Source organism: Coregonus clupeaformis, chromosome 5, assembly GCF_020615455.1.
Source record: "Coregonus clupeaformis isolate EN_2021a chromosome 5, ASM2061545v1, whole genome shotgun sequence".
Classification (NCBI taxonomy): domain Eukaryota; kingdom Metazoa; phylum Chordata; class Actinopteri; order Salmoniformes; family Salmonidae; genus Coregonus; species Coregonus clupeaformis.
In genome coordinates, this window is record NC_059196.1 from 16,071,087 (window position 1) to 16,091,879 (window position 20,793).

The following is a 20,793-nucleotide window of genomic DNA, read 5'->3' on the forward strand; positions in this document are numbered from 1 at the left end:
CTCCCCAATGTCAATAACTGAGAGGAGAGTGTTTAAATGAAGTGTCTCATCCTTGGTGCAGATGTTTGGCGTAGCTCCCTCCTGCATACTGAAGATGGTGGCTGCGTCCCAAATGGCACCCTATTCACTACATAGTGCACAACTTTTGGCCAGAGCCATATGGGCCCTTGTCAAAAGTAGTGCAGTATATAGGGAATAGGGTGCCATTTCGCATTTGGGATGCATATGTTATTTATCCTCCGTCTTTTTAAAGATTCTCCACACATTTGCAGCACTGAGCCCTCTTAGGGTTTTTAATGTTATTCGTTGAGGTTGCCACTATTCCAGACAGCCAACAGCTGAATCAAATTGGGATTATTTGGCTGGATGGGACATATCATGGCACACTTCATTGCAGTGTTGTCCTCCTTGTCTTCCCAAAATAACAGGAGCCAAAGGGCCCTTGGTTGTCACTGTAAACTGTTACCCGTGGCGTGAAATGATGTCAAGTACGTTGCAGCACTACCAGCAAAATCAGATTTGTTTTTGAAGATAAAGGTGGATGTGAATGCTGCTCTCTGTTTGGTTCCTAGGCTGTGCTTGTGCTGTGCTTTCACTTCTCAGTCAGTAGGTGAGCTGGCTAGTAGATACTGGACAATGTAGGTAGGGTATCAATCACCCAATGATGTGTATAAACCCTGGATTGCTGATGCTATGTAATAGCCAATGAGAGGCCACCGGCCGCCATTATGGTACTCCTCAGAAGGAGCAGTCCTCCATAGGAATGAATGGAATTCTACAGTATTTCAATAAAAAGACAAAATGATATGTATTTAACCATTTCTTAGTTGTAGTGGGGATAGTAACATTAGTACTCTATAAAAAAAATAACTTTAAATAATGTTTTTATATATGTTTTTGGTTAAATTCTCATAATATAATTTAAAAGTATGCATTAAGGAGCGTAATAGAATATACTTGTCAAAAACGAATGTAGACAAATGCATTTCTATAGCTTCCAAAACCTTTTTACAATGGAGTACCAAAATGGCGGCTTCATGTAATGTTCATTTCTCTACCATAAACCTCCAACGTCATTATATATTTTTTTAGCAGTACGTCCAACCAGCCTCACAACCGCTGACCACGTGTAACCACGCCAGTCCAGGACCTCCACATCCGGCTTCTTCACCTGCGGGATCGTCTGAGACCAACCACCCGGACAACTGATGAAACTGTGGGTTTGCACAACCAAAGAATTTCTGCACAAACTGTCAGAAACCGTCTCAGGGAAGCTCATCTGCGTGCTCGTTGTCCTCACAAGGGTCTTGACCTGACTGCAGTTCGGCATCGTAACCGACCAGTGGGAAAATGCTCACCTTCGATTGCCACTGGCATGCTGGAGAAGTGTGCTCTTCACGGATGAATCCCGGTTTCAACTGTACCGGGCAGATGGCAAACAGTGTGTATGGCGTCGTGTGGGCGAGCGTTTTGCTGATGTCAACGTTATGAACAAAGTGCCCCATGGTGGCAGTGGGGTTATGGTATGGGCAGGCATAAACTACAGACAATTAACACAATTGCATTTTATCGATGTCAATTTGAATGCACAGAGATACCATGACGCGATCCTGAGGCCCATTGTCGTGGCATTCATCTGTCGCCATCACCTCATGTTTCAGCATGATAATGCACGGCTCCATGTCGCAAGGATCTGTACACAATTCCTGGAAGCTGGAAATGTCCCAGTTCTTCCATGGCCTGCATACTCACCAGACATGTCACCCATAGAGCATGTTTGGGATGCTCTGGATCGACGTGTACGTTATCCAGCAACTTCACACAGCCATTGAAGAGGAGTGGGACAACATTCCACAGGCCACAATCAACAGCCTGATCAACTCTATGCGAAGGAGATGTGTTGCGCTGCATGAGGCAAATGGTGGTCACACCAGATACTGACTGGTTTTCTGATCCACGCCCCTACTTTTATTTTAAGGTATCTGTGACCAACAGATGCATATCTGTATTCACAGTCATGTGAAATCCGTAGATTAGGGCCTACTGAATTTATTTAAATTGACTAATTTCCTTATATGAACTGTAACTCAGTAAAAACGTTGAAATTGTTGCATGTTGCGTTTATATTTTTGTTCAGTGTATATTCATTTATGTGTAGCCATATAGTGTTGGTCATAGTTATACAGTGAGGGAAAAAAGTATTTGATCCCCTGCTGATTTTGTACGTTTGCCCACTGATAAAGACATGATCAGTCTATAATTTGAATGGTAGGTTTATTTGAACAGTGAGAGACAGAATAACAACAAAGAAATCCAGAAAAACGCCTGGCAAAAATGTTAGAAATTGATTTGCATTTTAATGAGGGAAATAAGTATTTTACCCCTCTGCAAAACATGACTTAGTACTTGGTGGCAAAACCCTAGAGGTCAGACGTTTCTTGTAGTTGGCCACCAGGTTTGCACACATCTCAGGAGGGATTTTGTCCCACTCCTCTTTGCAGATCTTCTCCAAGTCATTAAGGTTTCGAGCCTGACGTTTGGCAACTTGAACCTTCAGCTCCCTCCACAGATTTTCTATGGGATTAAGGTCTGGAGACTGGCTAGGCCACTCCAGGACCTTAATGTGCTTCTTCTTGAGCCACTCCTTTGTTGCCTTGGCCGTGTGTTTTGGGTCATTGTCATGCTGGAATACCCATCCACGACCCATTTTCAATGCCCTGGCTGAGGGAAGGAGGTTCTCACCCAAGATTTGACGGTACATGGCGCCGTCCATCGTCCCTTTGATGCGGTCGGTGAAGTTGTCCTGTCCCCTTAGCAGAAAAACACCCCCAAAGCATAATGTTTCCATGTTTGACGGTGGGGATGGTGTTCTTGGGGTCATAGGCAGCATTCCTCCTCCTCCAAACACGGCGAGTTGAGTTGATGCCAAAGAGCTCGAGTCTCATCTGATCACAACACTTTCACCCAGTTCTCCTCTGAATCATTCATATGTTCATTGGCAAACTTCAGACGGGCCTGTATATGTGCTTTCTTGAGCAGGGGGACCTTGCGGGCCCTGCAGGATTTCAGTCCTTCACGGCGTAGTGTGTTACCAATTGTTTTCTTGGTGACTATGGTCCCAGCTGGCTTGAGATCATTGACAAGATCCTCCCGTGTAGTTCTGGGTTGATTCCTCACCGTTCTCATGATCATTGCAACTCCACGAGGTGAGATCTTGCATGGAGCCCCAGGCCGAGGGAGATTGACAGCTCTTTTGTGTTTCTTCCATTTGCGAATAATTGCACCAACTGTTGTCACCTTCTCACAAAGCTGCTTGGCGATGGTCTTGTAGCCCATTCCAGCCTTGTGTAGGTCTACAATCTTGTCCCTGACATCCTTGGAGAGCTCTTTGGTCTTGGCCATGGTGGAGAGTTTGGAATCTGATTGATTGATTGCTTCTGTGGACAGGTGTCTTTTATACAGGTAACAAACTGAGATTAGGAGCACTCCCTTTAAGAGTGTGCTCCTAATCTCAGCTCGTTACCTGTATAAAAGACACCTGGGAGCCAGAAATCTTTCTGATTGAGAGGGGGTCAAATACTTATTTCCCTCATCAAAATGCAAATCAATTTATAAAATGTTTGACATGCATTCTTCTGGATTTTTTTGTTGTTATTCTGTCTCTCACGGTTCAAATAAAACTACCATTAAAATTATAGACTGATCATGTCTTTGTCAGTGGGCAAACGTACAAAATCAGCAGGGGATCAAATCCTTTTTTCCCTCACTGTATTAGCTCCTATGGAGTCCAAAGGGTGAGCAACAGCAGCTGTATGGTGGCAGTACACATTGAAAGGTATAGGATGCTGCACCTGTTGTTGTGAACAGACTAGCTGCCTACGGACCAGTCTCCTGTCATAGTGTTATCATATTAACATGAGCTCCTGTCATAGGGTTAACATCTTAACATTAACTCCTGTCATAGGGTTAACATATTAACATGAACTCCTGTCATAGGGTTAACATCTTAACATTAACTCCTGTCATAAGGTTAACATATGAACATTAACTTCTGTCATAGGGTTAACATATTAACATGAACTCCTGTGATAGGGTTAACATATTAAAATGAACTCCTGTCATAGGGTTAACATCTTAACATGAACTCCTGTCATAGGGTTATCATATGAACATGAACTCCTGTCATAGGGTTAACATATTAACATGAACTCCTGTCATAGGGTTAACATCTTAACATGAACTCCTGTCATAGGGTTAACATATTAACATGAACTCCTGTCATAGGGTTAACATCTTAACATGAACTCCTGTCATAGGGTTAACATCTTAACATGAACTCTATAGGGGTATTATTCTATCTATCTACTTATTAGAACCATAAACAGTCATCAAGAGTCCATCCACAGTCTAAGTACAGTACGTCTCAATTTTGTGCAAATCAAAGTTTGGAAAAAATGTAGCAATCTATTAAAAAGTAGGAAGTAATAGGGTATGTCAACATCCCACCCCACTCGACCCACCTGACACACACACAGAGTATTCATTAGGGCACACTATAGCAGAATGATTTGCAACGGTAAACAAAAACAAGTGTTTCTTATTGGACAATTTCAGGTAGTCCGTCCCTGTTTCATTACATTTTCTTTCGTTTGGTGCCTAATGAATAAGACCCAGGTCTGTGAAGTGGACACAAACCCTATCCCCCAAACACAGGACCGTTTATTAAAGCATGGCCTTCAAACACAAACACAATTTGTATTACCCTAGCACCACTGATGTGGTCGGTCAATGTAGCATTCCATTAAAAGTGTTTCTTCTTGTTTCTTGTTGTAAACTTGCACTGACTGTGAGTGCAGAGTGGCACCAGAGAGTAGTGACTCTGTACTGTAGCTGTATCAGCACTGTAGAGCCCTGTTGTGCCACACAGACAGGCTCTTATTTAAGGAGCACAGTGGGAAAGGGGATATGGGACGGTCGGAGGAGGCAAGGCTGTCACAGCCAGGAGTAGAGTGAACCTATTGACTACCCTCTCTGGACCTCCACCCTACTCCTTCTCCTCCTCTCCCATACCTCCTACAGCCCATCTGGCCAATCAGGCTCTCATTTCTCCATGAGTGACAGCTGGATGATCCGCTGCAGCTCCTCCTCCTCTTGCCGTCGCTGTAGCTCGGCCTCTTCCTGCTCCCGAGCCGACAGCTCCATGGCCAGGCGGAGCTGCTGGTCGTAGCTGGAGGCTGTGGGGGGCTTCTTGGTGGGCGTGTTACAGAGACTGGCTGGAGGGCAAGGCCTGTGCTGGGGAGTCCTGGAGGAGGAGGGTGGGTGGGAGGAGACAATGGGGTTGGGAAACCTGGTTATTGTGTAAGGAGAATAGAGGAATTGACAGTGACAGTGGAAATGGTTGAAAAATATGGTGGACCTAGATTTATTTTGACAGGACATAATTTGAGTAAGAAAGAGGGGTTGTCGTGTGCATGCAAATACACACACACCCACAAACACGTTTGTTTTACTATCCTTTTGAGGACAAAACAATTGATTCCCATTCAAAATCGTAATTTTCCCTAACCCCTAACCTTAACCCCAAACCCTAAACCTAACCATAACCCCTAACCCTAATTGTAACCCTAAACCTAACCCCTGAGCCTTTTTCCTTGTGGGGACTGGTGAAATCTCCCCACTTGTCTGAATTTTCCTTGTTTTACTATCCATGTGAGGACTTCTGGTCCTCACAAGGATAGTAAAACCAAACACACACACACACACACTAAATTGTGCTAGTTTGAGTTTATGTAGCATGCAGTGTATTGTTTCCAGTGAGGGCATGCAGGAGAGAGGCAGATCTACTGTATATCAGTGGGGGCCAGTTACTCCGAGTGTATCTACTGTATGAGGTGGGGGCCAGTCACTCAGAATGTAGCTACTGTATGAACTGGGGGCCAGTCACTCAGAGTGTATCTACTGTATGAGGTGGGGGCCAGTCACTCAGAGTGTATCTACTGTATGAGGTGGGGCCCAGTCACTCAGAGTGCATCTACTGTATGAGGTAGGGGCCAGTCACTCAGAGTGTATCTACTGTATGAGGTGGGGGCCTGTCACTCAGAGTGTATCTAGTGTATGAGGTGCAGGGAGTGCAGGCAAAGACAACAGTGTGTGCATGAATGGGAGTGAGTCAACAGTGAAATTGTGTGCTGTGAATGCAGCCAGGAAGCTCTCTAGCCTCCAGTGTGCTGGAGAATGGTGAGCCAAGGCTAAAGCAAACAAAGGCTGAGTAGGATAGCAAGTCGAGTGCAGAGAAAGTGCAGACCTTTGCAGCCGACTGGGGTCACAGGGAACAGTACGTGTGCTGGGCTTGCTGTTGGTCAGGGCCTCCCAGATGGTCACCTATATGCACACCAGAAAGTAGACAGACAGAGTCAGAGAGATAGTCAATCAAGTCAACAAGAAGGCTCACCAAAGGCTCTTGTCATTTTAATGTTTCAATCTCAATGTTGACACTGGATTATGCCCTAGGATACTGAGTCAACTGTTTGTCTAGCTAGCTGATAGGATAGACTTACAACATGTCTTTACAGTGTATCTGGCATTTGTAGCTCTTTGCAAACTGTACACACTACTAATGCGATGTGCCTGTAGTTGATTAACATCCCGAACGAGCCCCCGAAATATGGTATTACTTTAGAGTTAAGGTTACAAAACAACCATACCATGCCTTATGTTCCACTTAGGAACGAAGAGGACTACCATCATACCATACTTCATGTTCATTAGGCACCAAATGGCAGGAAACAAACTAAAACATGTAGGGACTACATGGACATTTTCCATTGTAATTTTTTTTCCAACGTATTCCTTTGTGTTCTTTAATGAACACGAGCCAGGTTTTGAGATGGCAGTAAGCCCTATGAGGGGCCAGAGTGAGTCTGACCTGGTCGTACTCTGAGCCAGCTTCCAGCAGACTCTGTTGGATGGCAAACTGCAGCAGGTCCTCCTCCTCATCACCACGCATGTTGTTGTCCCTCTGGTTGCCTCCCAGGACAGTATAACCCTGAGGGGGCTCGAACACACACGGGGGGATCTCCCCTCCACGACACGACGCTGCATGGGGGGAGAGACACAGGACAGGAGTGATGGGACGTTATGGGTCATTCTTGAATTGCTGTGGCATTTGCGTCCCTTGCCTTAGCAAAAACAGTTTAAAATAAACAAAACATGTATAATGTGCAACTATTTGGAATTTTAAACAGTTTATCAGTGATACAACATAATGGAAGTCCTTTATGTTTATGCATTGTTTAAAGTACTTAGAACAATCAAATTGGCTTGTCCAAGTAGCGATGTGCAGAGTTGTAGTGACATGTTTTTGGGATAGAGATATCTATCTATTATTTTGAATGCTAAAAGGTAAACAAAAGTATTTAATATATTGTAAAGTCCAATAAAAAACAAAGAAGGCTATTAAAATACCTTATTTTAAAAATATAACGTGTCACTAAGTTTTATGTCATTGGTGTTACAGCCTTTAAATTCACTCATTACAAAGATCCATTACAAAGATACACAAGGACCTTGAGTACCCCCTTCAGTGGCAAACGGTTATCGGGGGAGGGGTTTATATTAAAGAAAAATTATTAGCTAATCAAACCCTTTTAGAATGTCATACATTTGAGGATTCTAATGATAATTTGGTAATGTTTAAATACAAAGTGTCATTAGTGGTACTCAATTTAAATGAAGGGAAAATTACATTGTGAGCAAAATGATTAATCATATTATTTAGTAAATTATTTCTTAAAGGTTAATTACTCTTGAATGATAGGGCAAAATTTTGATTTCTGCCTAAATAGACATACCCAAACGTAATTATTTTTCATGAGATGGCCATAAACAATAACTGGTAATGCTGCATACTTTTAGAAAGGTCTGGAACTCACCTTTCTGGTAATAATAGTTATAAATTGCTGAGGTGTACTCACATTTGAGGACACAAACTCAAGCACATAGTAGAAATATTATGAAAATATGAGAAAAAAAAATGATTTTTTTCCTATTCAACAAAAGTGGGGCAATAGAGCTTGAAATGACTGAAATGTTTTCTAAATATAGCTCCGCTGGGGAGTGAAAACGGAGAGCAGACAGATGGGCCTTTTTGGTGCTATAAGGTACGGACCCTACGGCGTTCACAGAATGCTTTGTACAACAAAATGTCAGTCGGAACCGGTCCAGAACCATATGGGGGACTTAACATCTAACAGTTAGATTTGAGCTGTGGTCTCCATTTAATAAAATCCTCAATTACCTAAAATGTGTCATTGGTCGTTTTACCATCATTGGTGTTACTACTCCTACTGGTGGCACAATGTTATCATAATGGTCAAACATATTTAAAGTCATTAAGCTGCCATATTAGATGTATTTAAAATGGGAAAATGTTTCCAAATATATTTAAATAAAAAGGAAGTTCATATTTTTCCAAAATGTCATGCCCAAATCCCACCTCAATTCAAGAACGACCCTTATGTTATGTTATTATGAGTCAAAGTTTTTCCTGTCCAATCAACCCCTTAATTGGGGAGGACGGGCTCATGGTAATCGCTGGAGCGGAATAGTGGAATGGTATCAAATACATCAAACACATGGTTACCATGTGTTTGATGCCATTCCATTTGCTCCGTTCCAGCATTATTATGAGCCGTCCTCCCCTCAGCAGCCTCCACTGGAGTGTATGTGTGTGTGTCTTTGAGTGTGTTTGTGTTTGGGGGGTGGGGGTGTGTGTGTGTGTTTCTCACTCGTGGAGCTGGAGCTGGAGACACTAGAAGAGTCGCTGCCTGGGGAGGGGGTGTCTGTGTCAGTCCTGGGGCTGCTGTCCTTCTGTCCGTCCACCTCCCCCTCCACCTGGCCCGGCCCCGTCACCGACCCCTCCTCACACCCGTTCAGGTTCCCAAAGGTGATCCGGGCATTCAGGATGTGATAGATGGGAATTTCTGAGAAGAGGAAGAGAAGTGACAGAGATGTTTAGGATTTACGATTATCACTGGATTCATAATTAATGTGCAATAGGTGTAAATATTCCAAACATGTTAAAAGTTCAAAAGACCACATTTTGGGCAAATCCCAATTAACCATATTTGAGGCAGCATCTGAATGAATTTAAGGAGTAGCCAGAATGCCAAACCTGACATAAGGACAGGTGGGTCAGCTTTTGTTGGTTGAAAAAGTACCCATTTGTCATTCTTGAGTAAAAGTAAAGATACCTTAATAGAAAATGACTGAAGTAAAAGTGAAAGTCACCCAGTAAAATACTACTTGAGTAAAAGTAAATATACTTAAGTATCAAAATTAAATGTAATTCCTAAAATATACTTAAGTATCAAAATAATAAATAATTTCAAATTCCTTATATTAAGGAAACCAGACGGCACAATTTTCTTGTTTTTTTAAATGTACTGATAGCCAGGGGCATACTCCAACACTCAGACATAATTTAGAAATGAAGCATTTGTTTTTAGTGAGTCTGTCAGATCAGAGGCATTAGGGATGACCAGGGATGTTCTCTTCATAAGTGTGTGAATAGGACCAATTTCTGTCCTGCTAAGCATTCAAAATGTAACGAGTACTTTTGGGTGTCAGGGAAAATATATGGAGTAAAAACTACTTTATTTTCTTTAGGAATGTAGTGGAGAAAAGTAAAGTTGTCAAAAATATAAATAGTCAAGTAAAGTACAGATATCCCTCAAAACTACTTAAGTAGTACTTTAAAGTTTTTTTACATAAGTACCTTAAACCACTGGTCTACTTTTGATCATCTCCCCCTCTTGCTTTCTCTCCACTCTCACTACCATGATGTGCCAAGTCTCTAGGATGCAGAGCAAACTATCTGGTTATGAGAGTGTACTCTACTCCCTCACCGATCTTGACAGGGAAGCCAGGGGGCAGTCGCAGGGTAATGAAGTCCCTGAGCTTGGCGAAGAGGGCATTAGAGATGGCCATGAGGTCAATGATGGGCGCCACTTGCTCCGCTAGGGACAGAGGATGGGACTCACACAGCCACAGCTTAGCCTTGAACCTGAGGAAACCGGGAAACATGTATGTATGTATATTATACAATATACCTGACTCTTGTTCAGTAGGGCTCACCGTAGCAAAATGTTTGGAAACGTAAAATGAAGAGTAGTCCCTCCCTGTTTAATTTGTTTTCAGTTACAGTGAGGGAAAAAAGTGTTAGATCCCCTGCTGATTTTGTACGTTTGCCCACTGACAATGAAATGATCAGTCTATAATTTTAATGGTAGGTTTATTTGAACAGTGAGAGACAGAATAACAACAACAAAATGCATGTCAAAAATGTTATAAATTGATTTGCATTTTAATGAGGGAAATAAGTATTTGACCCCCTCTCAATCAGAAAGATTTCTGGCTCCCAGGTGTCTTTTATACAGGTAACGAGCTGAGTTTAGGAGCACACTCTTAAAGGGAGTGCTCCTAATCTCAGCTTGTTACCTGTATAAAAGACACCTGTCCACAGAAGCAATCAATCAATCAGATTCCAAACTCTCCACCATGGCCAAGACCAAAGAGCTCTCCAAGGATGTCAGGGACAAGATTGTAGACCTACACAAGGCTGGAATGGGCTACAAGACCATCGCCAAGCAGCTTGGTGAGAAGGTGACAACAGTTGGTGCGATTATTCGCAAATGGAAGAAACACAAAAGAACTGTCAATCTCCCTCGGCCTGGGGCTCCATGCAAGATGATCATGAGAACGGTGAGGAATTAGCCCAGAACTACACGGGAGGATCTTGTCAATGATCTCAAGGCAGCTGGGACCATAGTCACCAAGAAAACAATTGGTAACACACTACGCCGTGAAGGACTGAAATCCTGCAGCGCCCGCAAGGTCCCCCTGCACAAGAAAGCACATATACAGGCCCGTCTGAAGTTTGCCAATGAACATCTGAATGATTCAGAGGAGAACTGGATGAAAGTGTTGTGGTCAGATGAGACCAAAATTTAGCTCTTTGGCATCAACTCAACTCGCCGTGTTTGGAGGAGGAGGAATGCTGCCTATGACCCCAAGAACACCATCCCCACCGTCAAACATGGAGATGGAAACATTATGCTTTGGGGGTGTTTTTCTGCTAAGGGGACAGGACAACTTCACCGCATCAAAGGGAAGATGGACGGGGCCGGGGCATTGAAAATGGGTCGTGGATGGGTATTCCAGCATGACAATGACCCAAAACACACGGCCAAGGCAACAAAGGAGTGGCTCAAGAAGAAACACATTAAGGTCCTGGAGTGGCCTAGGCAGTCTCCAGACCTTAATCCCATAGAAAATCTGTGGAGGGAGCTGAAGGTTCGAGTTGCCAAACGTCAGCCTCGAAACCTTAATGACTTGGAGAAGATCTGTAAAGAGGAGTGGGACAAAATCCCTCCTGAGATGTGTGCAAACCTGGTGGCCAACTACAAGAAATGTCTGACCTCTGTGATTGCCAACAAGGGTTTTGCCACCAAGTACTAAGTCATGTTTTGCAGAGGGGTCAAATACTTATTTCCCTCATTAAAATGCAAATCAATTTATAAAAATTGTTACATGCGTTTTTCTGGATTTTTTTGTTGTTATTCTGTCTCTCACTGTTCAAATAAACCTACCATTAAAAGTATAGACTGATCATGTCAAAATCAGCAGGGGATCAAATACTTTTTTCCCTCACTGTAGGTGCCTAATGAACACCACCCTGTTTTACACAAGTACTACACACAGTGCAATGCAGTAACGTGTCCCGCAGAAAGCATCTTTGTTGATCATACAGGCATTTTCAAAAACTGTGAGAGACTGGAACTCTAGTTCTATCTCATCCTATAACATTTATCAAATCCTGAGAGAATTTTTTTGTCTTGTAATTTCTTGCACTGCAAAAGATCGGCATCACCATTGACTCGGCAATCAACTGTTCTCAAGCACTGTGTGTGTAGGGTTTCTGTTCAGGCCACTCAATGTTTATTTTCAACTGATGAGATAATGCACTAGTAGCCTAGTGATCGGGCTGGGACATCATCTCACTGTTGTCTTGTCACAATCAATCCAATAACCAGCAGAATTCTAAACAGCTATTGATGTGATATCCAGGTTCATAGTCAATTACCAGATCACACATCATACATAGATTGGATAGAAGGAAAACATGTACATGCATGGGCCAGAGCCAAAACGCTTGACAGGGCCAGAGACATACTGTAGAGTGCGTCCAAAATGGCACCATATTCCCTATATAATGCACTACTTTGGGCCCTGGTCAAAAGTAGTGCACTATAAAGGGAATAGGCTGCCATTTGGGATGTAGACATATTGTATGGTTCTGGGCAGGGCTTTTATAGCCAAGGGCCCCAGGCATAGAAGTTGTTATAAGGGCTGTGATGGCTGTCGCTGTCACCTCTGAGTCTTGGTGGTGAGTTGACAGGGGTGGCCAATATCCCGGGTGCCCAGGGGCAGGTTGGGATTGAAGTACTCCTCAGCTGTCAGGGCTGTGGGGTTGGTCACGGCAGGACTTGACATCTGAGTCACTAGGGCCTGTTGAGAAAAGGGGAGGGGGGGATAGGGAGGGAGGGAGGGAGGTATAGAGGAAGAGAGACAGAGTGAAAGAGATTGAGAGAGAGATAAAAGGAGGGAGGGTGAAGAAAGACAGCGAAAGAGAGAGGGAGAAGGAAGGAGGGTTAAGAGAGAGAAAGAAAGAGAGAGGGAGAAGGAAGGAGGGTTAAGAGAGAGAAAGAAAGAGAGAGGGAGAAGGAAGGAGGGTTAAGAGAGAGAAAGAAAGAGAGAGCGAGAGGATGAGAGAGGGGGATAAAGATTGTCAGCGGGTTTGCCAGCAGAAGCCAATTAAAATGGTGATCAATATTTGAGAGAGAAGAGAATCCCGGGGAACTCTTTACTCATATCAATATTGACAGCTATGTTGGCTTGTGATTCACTGTAGCTATAAGGTAAAATCCCTATACAATGAGGAGGATGAGGATAATGATTAGGATTGATGAGGAGGAGGATGAGGATGATGATGATGATAATGATGACTATGACCACTAACCCCATTGTTGGGCCCCATGTGTTGCTCAGCGATCCCTAGGAAGTTCTGCAGGGGCGTCTTTCCGCCTGAGGAAAAGGTCACATCATTGGAACATTCAGGAGAGGAACTCAAAACAAGTCTGTGACCATAGAAATAGGGTTAGTAGGAATGTTGACCTGGTAGTGGGAGTGGGAATGTCTGTTCTACTAATATTATTTATATGTCTAACTTAAGAATTCTCGACTGCAGTCTCTCATCAATATTTGAGGGATGGAGATGGGGTAAGGGACTGGGGGAGTTGGGTTCTTGGAGGGAGGGCTTTGAGAGGGATGGGGCCGGTGGTGAGAGCAGAGCACTTTGCTGGGTAGCCCAGCGGGGAGAAAAACAAGGACAATAGGTTTCTCTGGCCAAGTAAATGACTGTGGAAAATGCTTTAGGGCCACTTGTTGGGGCTTCTGTGCAATTATCAACATCAGAGCTTCTCAACAGGGGTGTGTCTATTAGTGCAAACCATAGCTAAATATTTTGCAACCAAAACAAGTGTTTCTTATTGGACAAGTTCAGGTTAGTTGTTCCCCGTTTCAGCCCGCTTTCTTCCGTTTGATTCCTAGTGAATACACTCCAGTTTATTAGTGTTGTATTCTGACTTGAAATCAGCGCGCTCAACACAATTCTCCCATTGACATCAATGAATGACTTACACCAAAGTCTGTGCTGCGCACGCATATCTCAGAATTGGGCCCTTTTACTGTATCTAAGCCAAGATGTGGACGTGATGTGGAAGATTACCAAGGGGATTTTTAAACCAATATGTAGAACTTCAGCAAAGAGAGACACCTTTGGGCTTAGACTTGAGTGGCTCAGTGAGATGGTCTGTTCGGGTTCGAGTGATCAGTTCCACATTGGAGGCGCCGTACACCTAACAGAGAAGACAAGGACAAAAAGAGTGTCATGGTTATGAGACTCTGGTTAAATAGTGCACTATATAGGGAAGAAGGTACCAATTGGGACGCAAATTCTGTGACTGCTTTAGATTAGTGATGTAGTAGGGAGGTGGGCTCACTGCTGAGTCTATGTATACAGTACCAGTCAAAGGTTTGAACACACCTACTCATTCAAGGGTTTTTCTTTATTTTTTACATTGTAGAATAATAGTGAAGACATCAAAACGATGAAATAACACATATGGAATCATGTAGTAACCAAAAAAGTGTTAAACAAATCAAATTATATTTTATATTTTATATTCTTCAAATAGCGACCCTTTGCCTTGATGACAGCTTTGCACACTCTTGGCATTCTCTCAAGCAGCTTCACCTGGAATGCTTTTCCAACAGTCTTGAAGGTGTTCCCACATATGCTCGACTCATCCCAAACCATCTCAATTGGGTTGAGGTCGGGGGATTGTGGATGCCAGGTCATCTGATCCAGCACTCCATCACTCTTCTTCTTGGTAAAATAGCCCTTACACAGGCTGGAGGTGTGTTGGGTCATTGTCCTGTTGAAAAACAAATGATAGTCCCACTAAGCCCAAACCAGATGGGATGGTGTATCGCTGCAGAATGCTGTGGTAGCCATGCTGGTTAAGTGTGCCTTGAATTCTAAATCAATCACAGACAGTGTCACCAGCAAAGCACCCCCACACCATAACACCTCCTCCTCCATGCTTTACGGTGGGAACTACACATGCAGAGATCATCCGTTCACCCACACCACGTCTCACAAAGACACGGCGGTTGGAACCAAAAATCTCAAATTTGGACTCCAGACCAAAGGACAATTTTTCACCGGTCTAATGTCCATCACTCGTGTTTCTTGGCCCATGCAGGTCTCTTCTTCTTATTGGTGTCATTTAGTAGTGGTTTCTTTGCAGCAATTTGACCATGAAGGCCGGATTCACACAGTCCCCTCTGAACAGTTGATGTTGAGATGTGTCTGTTACTTGAACTCTGTGAAGCATTTATTTGGGCTGCAATTTCTGAGGCTGGTAACTCTAATGAACTTATCCTCTGCAGCAGAGGTAACTCTGGGTCTTCCATTCCTGTGGCGGTCCTCATGAGAGCCAGTTTCATCATAGCGCTTGATGGTTTTTGCGACTTGAAGAAACGTTCAAAATTCTTGAAATGTTCAGTATTGACTGACCTTCATGGCTTAAAGTAATGATGGACTGTCGTTTCTCTTTGCTTATTTGAGCTGTTCTTGCCATAATATGGACTTGGTCTTTTACCAAATAGGGCTATCTTCTATATACACCCCCCTACCTTGTCACAACACAACTGATTGTCTCAAATGCATTAAGAAGGAAATAAATTCCACAAATTAACTTTTAAGAAGGCACACCTGTTAATTGAAATGCATTCCAGGTGACTATCTCATGAAGCTGGTTGAGAGAATGCCAAGAGTGTGCAAAGCTGTCATCAAGGCAAAGGGTGGCTGTTTGAAGAATCACAAATATAAAATATATTTTGATTTTATTAACACTTTTTGGGCTACTACATGATTTCATATGTGTTATTTAAAAGTTTTGATGTCTTCACTATTATTCTACAATCTAAAAAATAGTAAAAATAAAGCAAAACCCTTGAATGAGTAGGTGTTCTAAAACTTTTGACTGGTAGTGTATCTGTATATTGATAGTGCCTTACTCTAGAACCAGCACTCAGGAAACAGATTACATCATATACTGTACATCTTGAAAGCCAGGGATATAAGGATTAATGACTACATGTCTGTACCTTAGCCTCATACCCGTTCACCATCTCTGTCTTCTCACTGCGCCAGCCTAGGATGCCAGTCTTATTCCTGCCAGACAGACAGAGCCAGACACAACAGGTCTGACTTAGAGGTGGTGTTCTCCCTCCCTTCAATTCATATTCATAAATGGATTATTAGCACGTCGAGCATCCCCCTGACGCTGCCAAAACGACAGAGGTGACACTCAGCAAGCAATAAATGATGATTACACTCTCCCTCCTTCTCACCTCCCCCTCTCTCTCTCTCTCTCTCTCTCTCTCTCTCATTCTCCTCCCTTTCTTTTTCATACAATCTGACCTGCAAGAGAGATGTGTCTGGTCTTGTGCCCTTAGTGACCCCCTCCCTGCCTCTCCTCTTCCTCTCCTCCTCTTCCTCTCCTCATCCCTTATCCCTCTCTCACTCTATCATTCTTCTACTCCCTTTCTTTTCATACATATCTCAATGCTAACACTCTTTCTCTCGTTCCCTCTGTCTCTCACCTCTCGAAGGCGATGTTTTTGGTGTCTAGCTGGGTGGTGACCACGGGGGCGGAGAGGCGGGCTGCCACCTGCTCCTCGCTGGGCTGTAGTGCCCCCAGTAGGCCCAAGATGGTAGTGCCCTGCCGTGGGGAGGGAGACGTCAGGGAGGACACACACAGGGTCTCACAGAACACCAGCTGTCTGTCGTGGTCCACTTCCATCACCACCGCACTGGAGTCTGGCAGATAGACAGAGAGGTGGAGTAGTTAGAGAGAGAGAGAGAATGTGAGAGTAAGAATGAGAGTGAGAGAGCGAGAGGATGGGGGATGGGTTAGAGAGAAAGGTAGACAGAGAGAAAGATGGGTTAGCTAGAGAGAGAGAGGGAGAGAGAGAGGGTTGGTTAGAGAGACAGAGGAAGAGGAGGAGGATGGGTTAGAGACACTGGTAGACGGACAGAAATGGATTTAGACAGGGATATAGAGAGAGAAAGACGGGTTAGAGAGAGGGAGAGGAGGAAGATGGGTTAGTGAGAGTGACAGACAGAGAAATAAATATGGATTTATAGAGAGATAGACTGAGCGATGAACAAAGAGAAGGATGGGTTAGAGAGAGACAAACAGAAAGATGGATGGGTTAGAGAGAGACAGGAAGGGAGAGAAAGACAGGTTGGAAAGAGATAGGCACAGAGTAAGAGAGACATAGACAGAAAGGAGGAGGAACAGTTCAATTAAAGAGAGAGCGATAGAGGTAGGGAAGAGTAGGTTTATTTGGTATTTTTGGTATTTTATTAGGATCCCCATCAGCTGTTGCAAAAGCAGCAGCTACTCTTCCTGGGGTCCACACAAAACATGAAACATGAGACATAATACAGAACATTAATAGACAAGAACAGCTCAAGGACAGAGCTACATACATTTTATTTTAAAGGCACACGTAGCCTACATATCAATACATACACACAAACTATCTAGGTCAAATAGGGGAGAGGCGTTGTGCCGTGAGGTGTTGCTTTATCTGTTTTTTGAAACCAGGTTTGCTGTTTATTTGAGCAATATGAGATGGAATAATGGCTCTATATAATAGACTGACATACGTAGGAGGAGAGTCGAGAGAGATTGAAAAGAAAGGTCATATAGACAGAGATGGAGTGAAACAGAAAGACGGAGGAGGAGAAGGAGGGGGAGGATTTAAAAAGCTGGAGGAGTCAATAAAAGACAGTGAGAGGAAGTAATATCAAAACAGGATATAGTCCTGAGTTGGAGAGATCTGACAGGAAGTGACTAACATAATGATGACAGTGAGAGGGGGAAAGAAGGAAGGAAGGAAGTCCTGTGACAATAGAAAAGAGGACTCAACCACACATACACACACACTATTGCACACACAAACACTCACACATAAACACACACGCACATGCACACACATACACCGGCCCCTGACCCCTGACCTTGACCCCGGAAGATGAAGCTTCGGTTTCCTCTCTGCCAGGTCATCTGATCAAAGCCCATGAGAGTGGAGTCTACACGCAGACACTGGCCACTCTTCCACACGCGGTACGTGTCACTGGGGCAGATACGAGACACCAGGGGCACTAGGAAAGAGAGAGAGCGAGATAGACAACCATAGAAATATAATTCCTAGAACAGGGGTCACCCCCATTCTAGTTAATGGCCCTGTGATGGTTGGACTGGCGGCCATTTTGAGTGTAATATTTTTTTTCTCGTGATCTGGGGGTCTTAACCATTCTAGTGATTCGATTTCTATGGAGACAATGCAGCCCCACAGAGAAAGGAAATCTGTCACCAAGCTCATATACAGTCAAGCAGGAAGCCATAATCCAGGCAGGTAAAAAGCTGAGAGGCAGGTAACATTACTTATTATGACTTACCCCAGCTTGTAAACTCCCATTTCATCTCCACGTAAAAGTCCTGAGCCTTGAGCGAGAGAGAGAGAGAGAGAGAGAGAGAGAGAGAGAGAGAGAGAGAGAGAGAGAGAGAGAGAGAGAGAGAGAGAGAGAGAGAGAGAGAGAGAGAGAGAGAGAGAGAGAGAGAGAGAGAAAGGGGGGAGACACCCACACACACACAATACAACACAACACAACACAACTCACACACAGACCAGGGACAAGAGAGAGAGAGAGAAAGGAAGACACCACAGGAAAAAGGAGAGAAAGAGAGTAATTTTCTTGGGGTGGCCAGGAAAAAGGACTGTAGCTGTTTCAATCCCATCCCAGGGCTGGTGGTGAGACACAGCCAGATATGGAGGAGGTGGGATTAATACAATAAGTAGTGGGGGGACTTGGGAGAGAGAGAGAAAGAGAGAGGGATGAAGAAAGGGGTGCAGATCAATCATAAACTGTATCCGTACACATTGGATAACTGTATCCGTACGCATTAGATGCAGTGATCACAGTGGCCATATCCAGGAAAGCCAAAGTTCCAAAAGCTGGGCCTAAAATAGTATATAAGATCATACAGAAGATTTTGCTGTGACTCTTATGTGGATGGTGTTAAAAAATATATGTTGGTCTGATGTGATTAATAAGGAGCATCCTTTTAAATATTAAATTGCTTCTTCCAATTATTGATAAACATGCACCTGTTAAGAAACTGACTGTTTCATCAGAAAACCATTTGATGTTGCCAATTATTTTAATGATTACTTCATTGGCAAAGTGGGAAAACTTAGGCAGGAAATGCCAACAACGAAGAGTGAGCCATCGTATTCATGCATAAAAAAAACAATTATGAAATAAAATAATTGTATGTTTTAATTTTGTAAAGTTAGTGTGGGAAAGGTGGATTTATTTTTTACAAATCTGCTGGCATTGACAACATAGATGGAATGCTACTGAAGATGGTAGCTGACTCAATGGCAACTCCTACTTGTCATATCTTTAATCTGAGTCTAGAGGAAGGTGTTATTCCTCAGGCCTGGAGGGAAGCCAAAGTCATTCATAAAGCGACCTTTACTGGTTCTAACAGCAGAGATATCAGCTTGCTGCCAGTTCTTAGCAAACTGTTGGAAAAAATTGTGTTTGACCAAATACAATGCTATTTCTCTATTGACAACAGACTTTCAGCATGCTTATAGAGAAGGGCACTCAACATTTACTGCAATGACACAAATTACTGATGATTGGTTGAAAGAAATTGATAAGAAGATTGTGGGAGCTGTACTGTTAGATTTCAGTGCAGCCTTTGATATTATTGACCATAACCTGTTGTTGAGAAAACATGTTTTATGGCTTTTCAAACTCTGCCATATAATGGATTCAGAGCTATCTATCTAATAGAACAGAGGGTTTTCTTTAATGGAAGCCTCTCTAATGTCAAACATGTAGGGTGTGGTGTACCGCTGGGCAGCTCTCTAGGCCCTCTACTCTTTTCTATTTTTACCAATAACCTGCCACTTGCATTAAACAAAGCCTGTGTGTCCATGTATACTGATGATTCAACCATATACGTGTCAGCAACCACAGCTAATGAAGTCACTGAAACCCTTAACCAGGAGTTGCAGTCAGTTTCTGAATGGGTGGCCAGTAATAAACTGGTTCTGAACATCTCTAAAACTAAGAGCATTGTATTTGGTACAAATCTGGTATTGAATGGTGTGGCTGTTGATCAAGTTTAGGAAATTAAATTACTTGGTGTTACCTTAGATTGTAAACTGTCATGGTCAAAACATATATAGTACCAGTCAAAAGTTTGGACACACCTACTCATTCAATGGTTTTGCTTTATTTTTACTATTTTTTACATTGTATAATAATAGTGAAGACGAACACGTATATTTGACTTCAAATAGCCACCCTTTTCCTTGATGACAGCTTTGCACACTCGTGGCATTCTCTCAACCAGCTTCATGAGGTAGTCACCTGGAATGCATTTCAATTAACAGGTGTGCCTTCTTAAAAGTTAATTTGTGGAATTTATTTCCTTCTTAATGCACTTGAGACAATTAGTTGTGTTGTGACAAGGTAGGGGTGGTATACAGAAGATAGCCCTATTTGGTAAAAGACCAAGTCCATATTATGGCAATAACAGCTCAAATAAGAAAAGAGAAATGACAGTCCATCATTACTTTAAGACATGAAGGTCAGTCAATACGGAACATTTCAATAACTTTGAAAGTTTCTTCAAGTGCAGTCGCAAAAACCTTCAAGCGCTATGATGAAACTGGCTCTCATGAGGACTGCCACAGGAATGGAAGACCCAGAGTTACCTCTGCTGCATAGGATAAGTTCATTAGAGATACCAGCCTTAGTAATTGCAGCCCAAATAAATGCATTCTGCAGCGATACGCCATCCCATCTGGTTTGGGCTTAGTGGGACTATCATTTGTTTTTCAATATGACAATGACCCAACACACCTCCAGGCTGTGTAAGGGCTATTTTACCAAGAAGGAGAGTGATGGAGTGCTGCATCAGATGACCTGGCCTCCACAATCACCCGACCTCAACCCAATTGAGATGGTTTGGGATGACCGCAGAGTGAAGGAAAAGCAGCCAACAAGTGCTCAGC

The 20,793-nt window shown here is 43.2% G+C and overlaps 1 protein-coding gene across 1 annotated transcript in view; it reads right to left on the bottom strand.

The window, feature by feature from the left end:
• Positions 1-3,715: 3,715 nt before the first annotated feature.
• LOC121563461 (ankyrin repeat domain-containing protein 13B-like) overlaps positions 3,716-20,793 on the bottom strand; it is a 32,590-nt gene continuing 15,512 nt past the window's right edge. Inside the window, exons 4-15 of the mRNA XM_041875375.2 lie at positions 18,158-18,203; positions 17,717-17,860; positions 16,291-16,507; positions 15,793-15,859; positions 13,895-13,976; positions 13,079-13,143; positions 12,431-12,567; positions 9,906-10,063; positions 8,787-8,981; positions 6,926-7,095; positions 6,305-6,381; positions 3,716-5,302 (exon numbers count right to left, since the gene is read on the bottom strand). Coding sequence (XP_041731309.2) covers positions 5,101-5,302; positions 6,305-6,381; positions 6,926-7,095; positions 8,787-8,981; positions 9,906-10,063; positions 12,431-12,567; positions 13,079-13,143; positions 13,895-13,976; positions 15,793-15,859; positions 16,291-16,507; positions 17,717-17,860; positions 18,158-18,203 — 1,560 coding nt within the window. The 3' untranslated portion in view covers positions 3,716-5,100. The remainder of the gene's footprint in view (positions 5,303-6,304; positions 6,382-6,925; positions 7,096-8,786; positions 8,982-9,905; positions 10,064-12,430; positions 12,568-13,078; positions 13,144-13,894; positions 13,977-15,792; positions 15,860-16,290; positions 16,508-17,716; positions 17,861-18,157; positions 18,204-20,793) is intronic.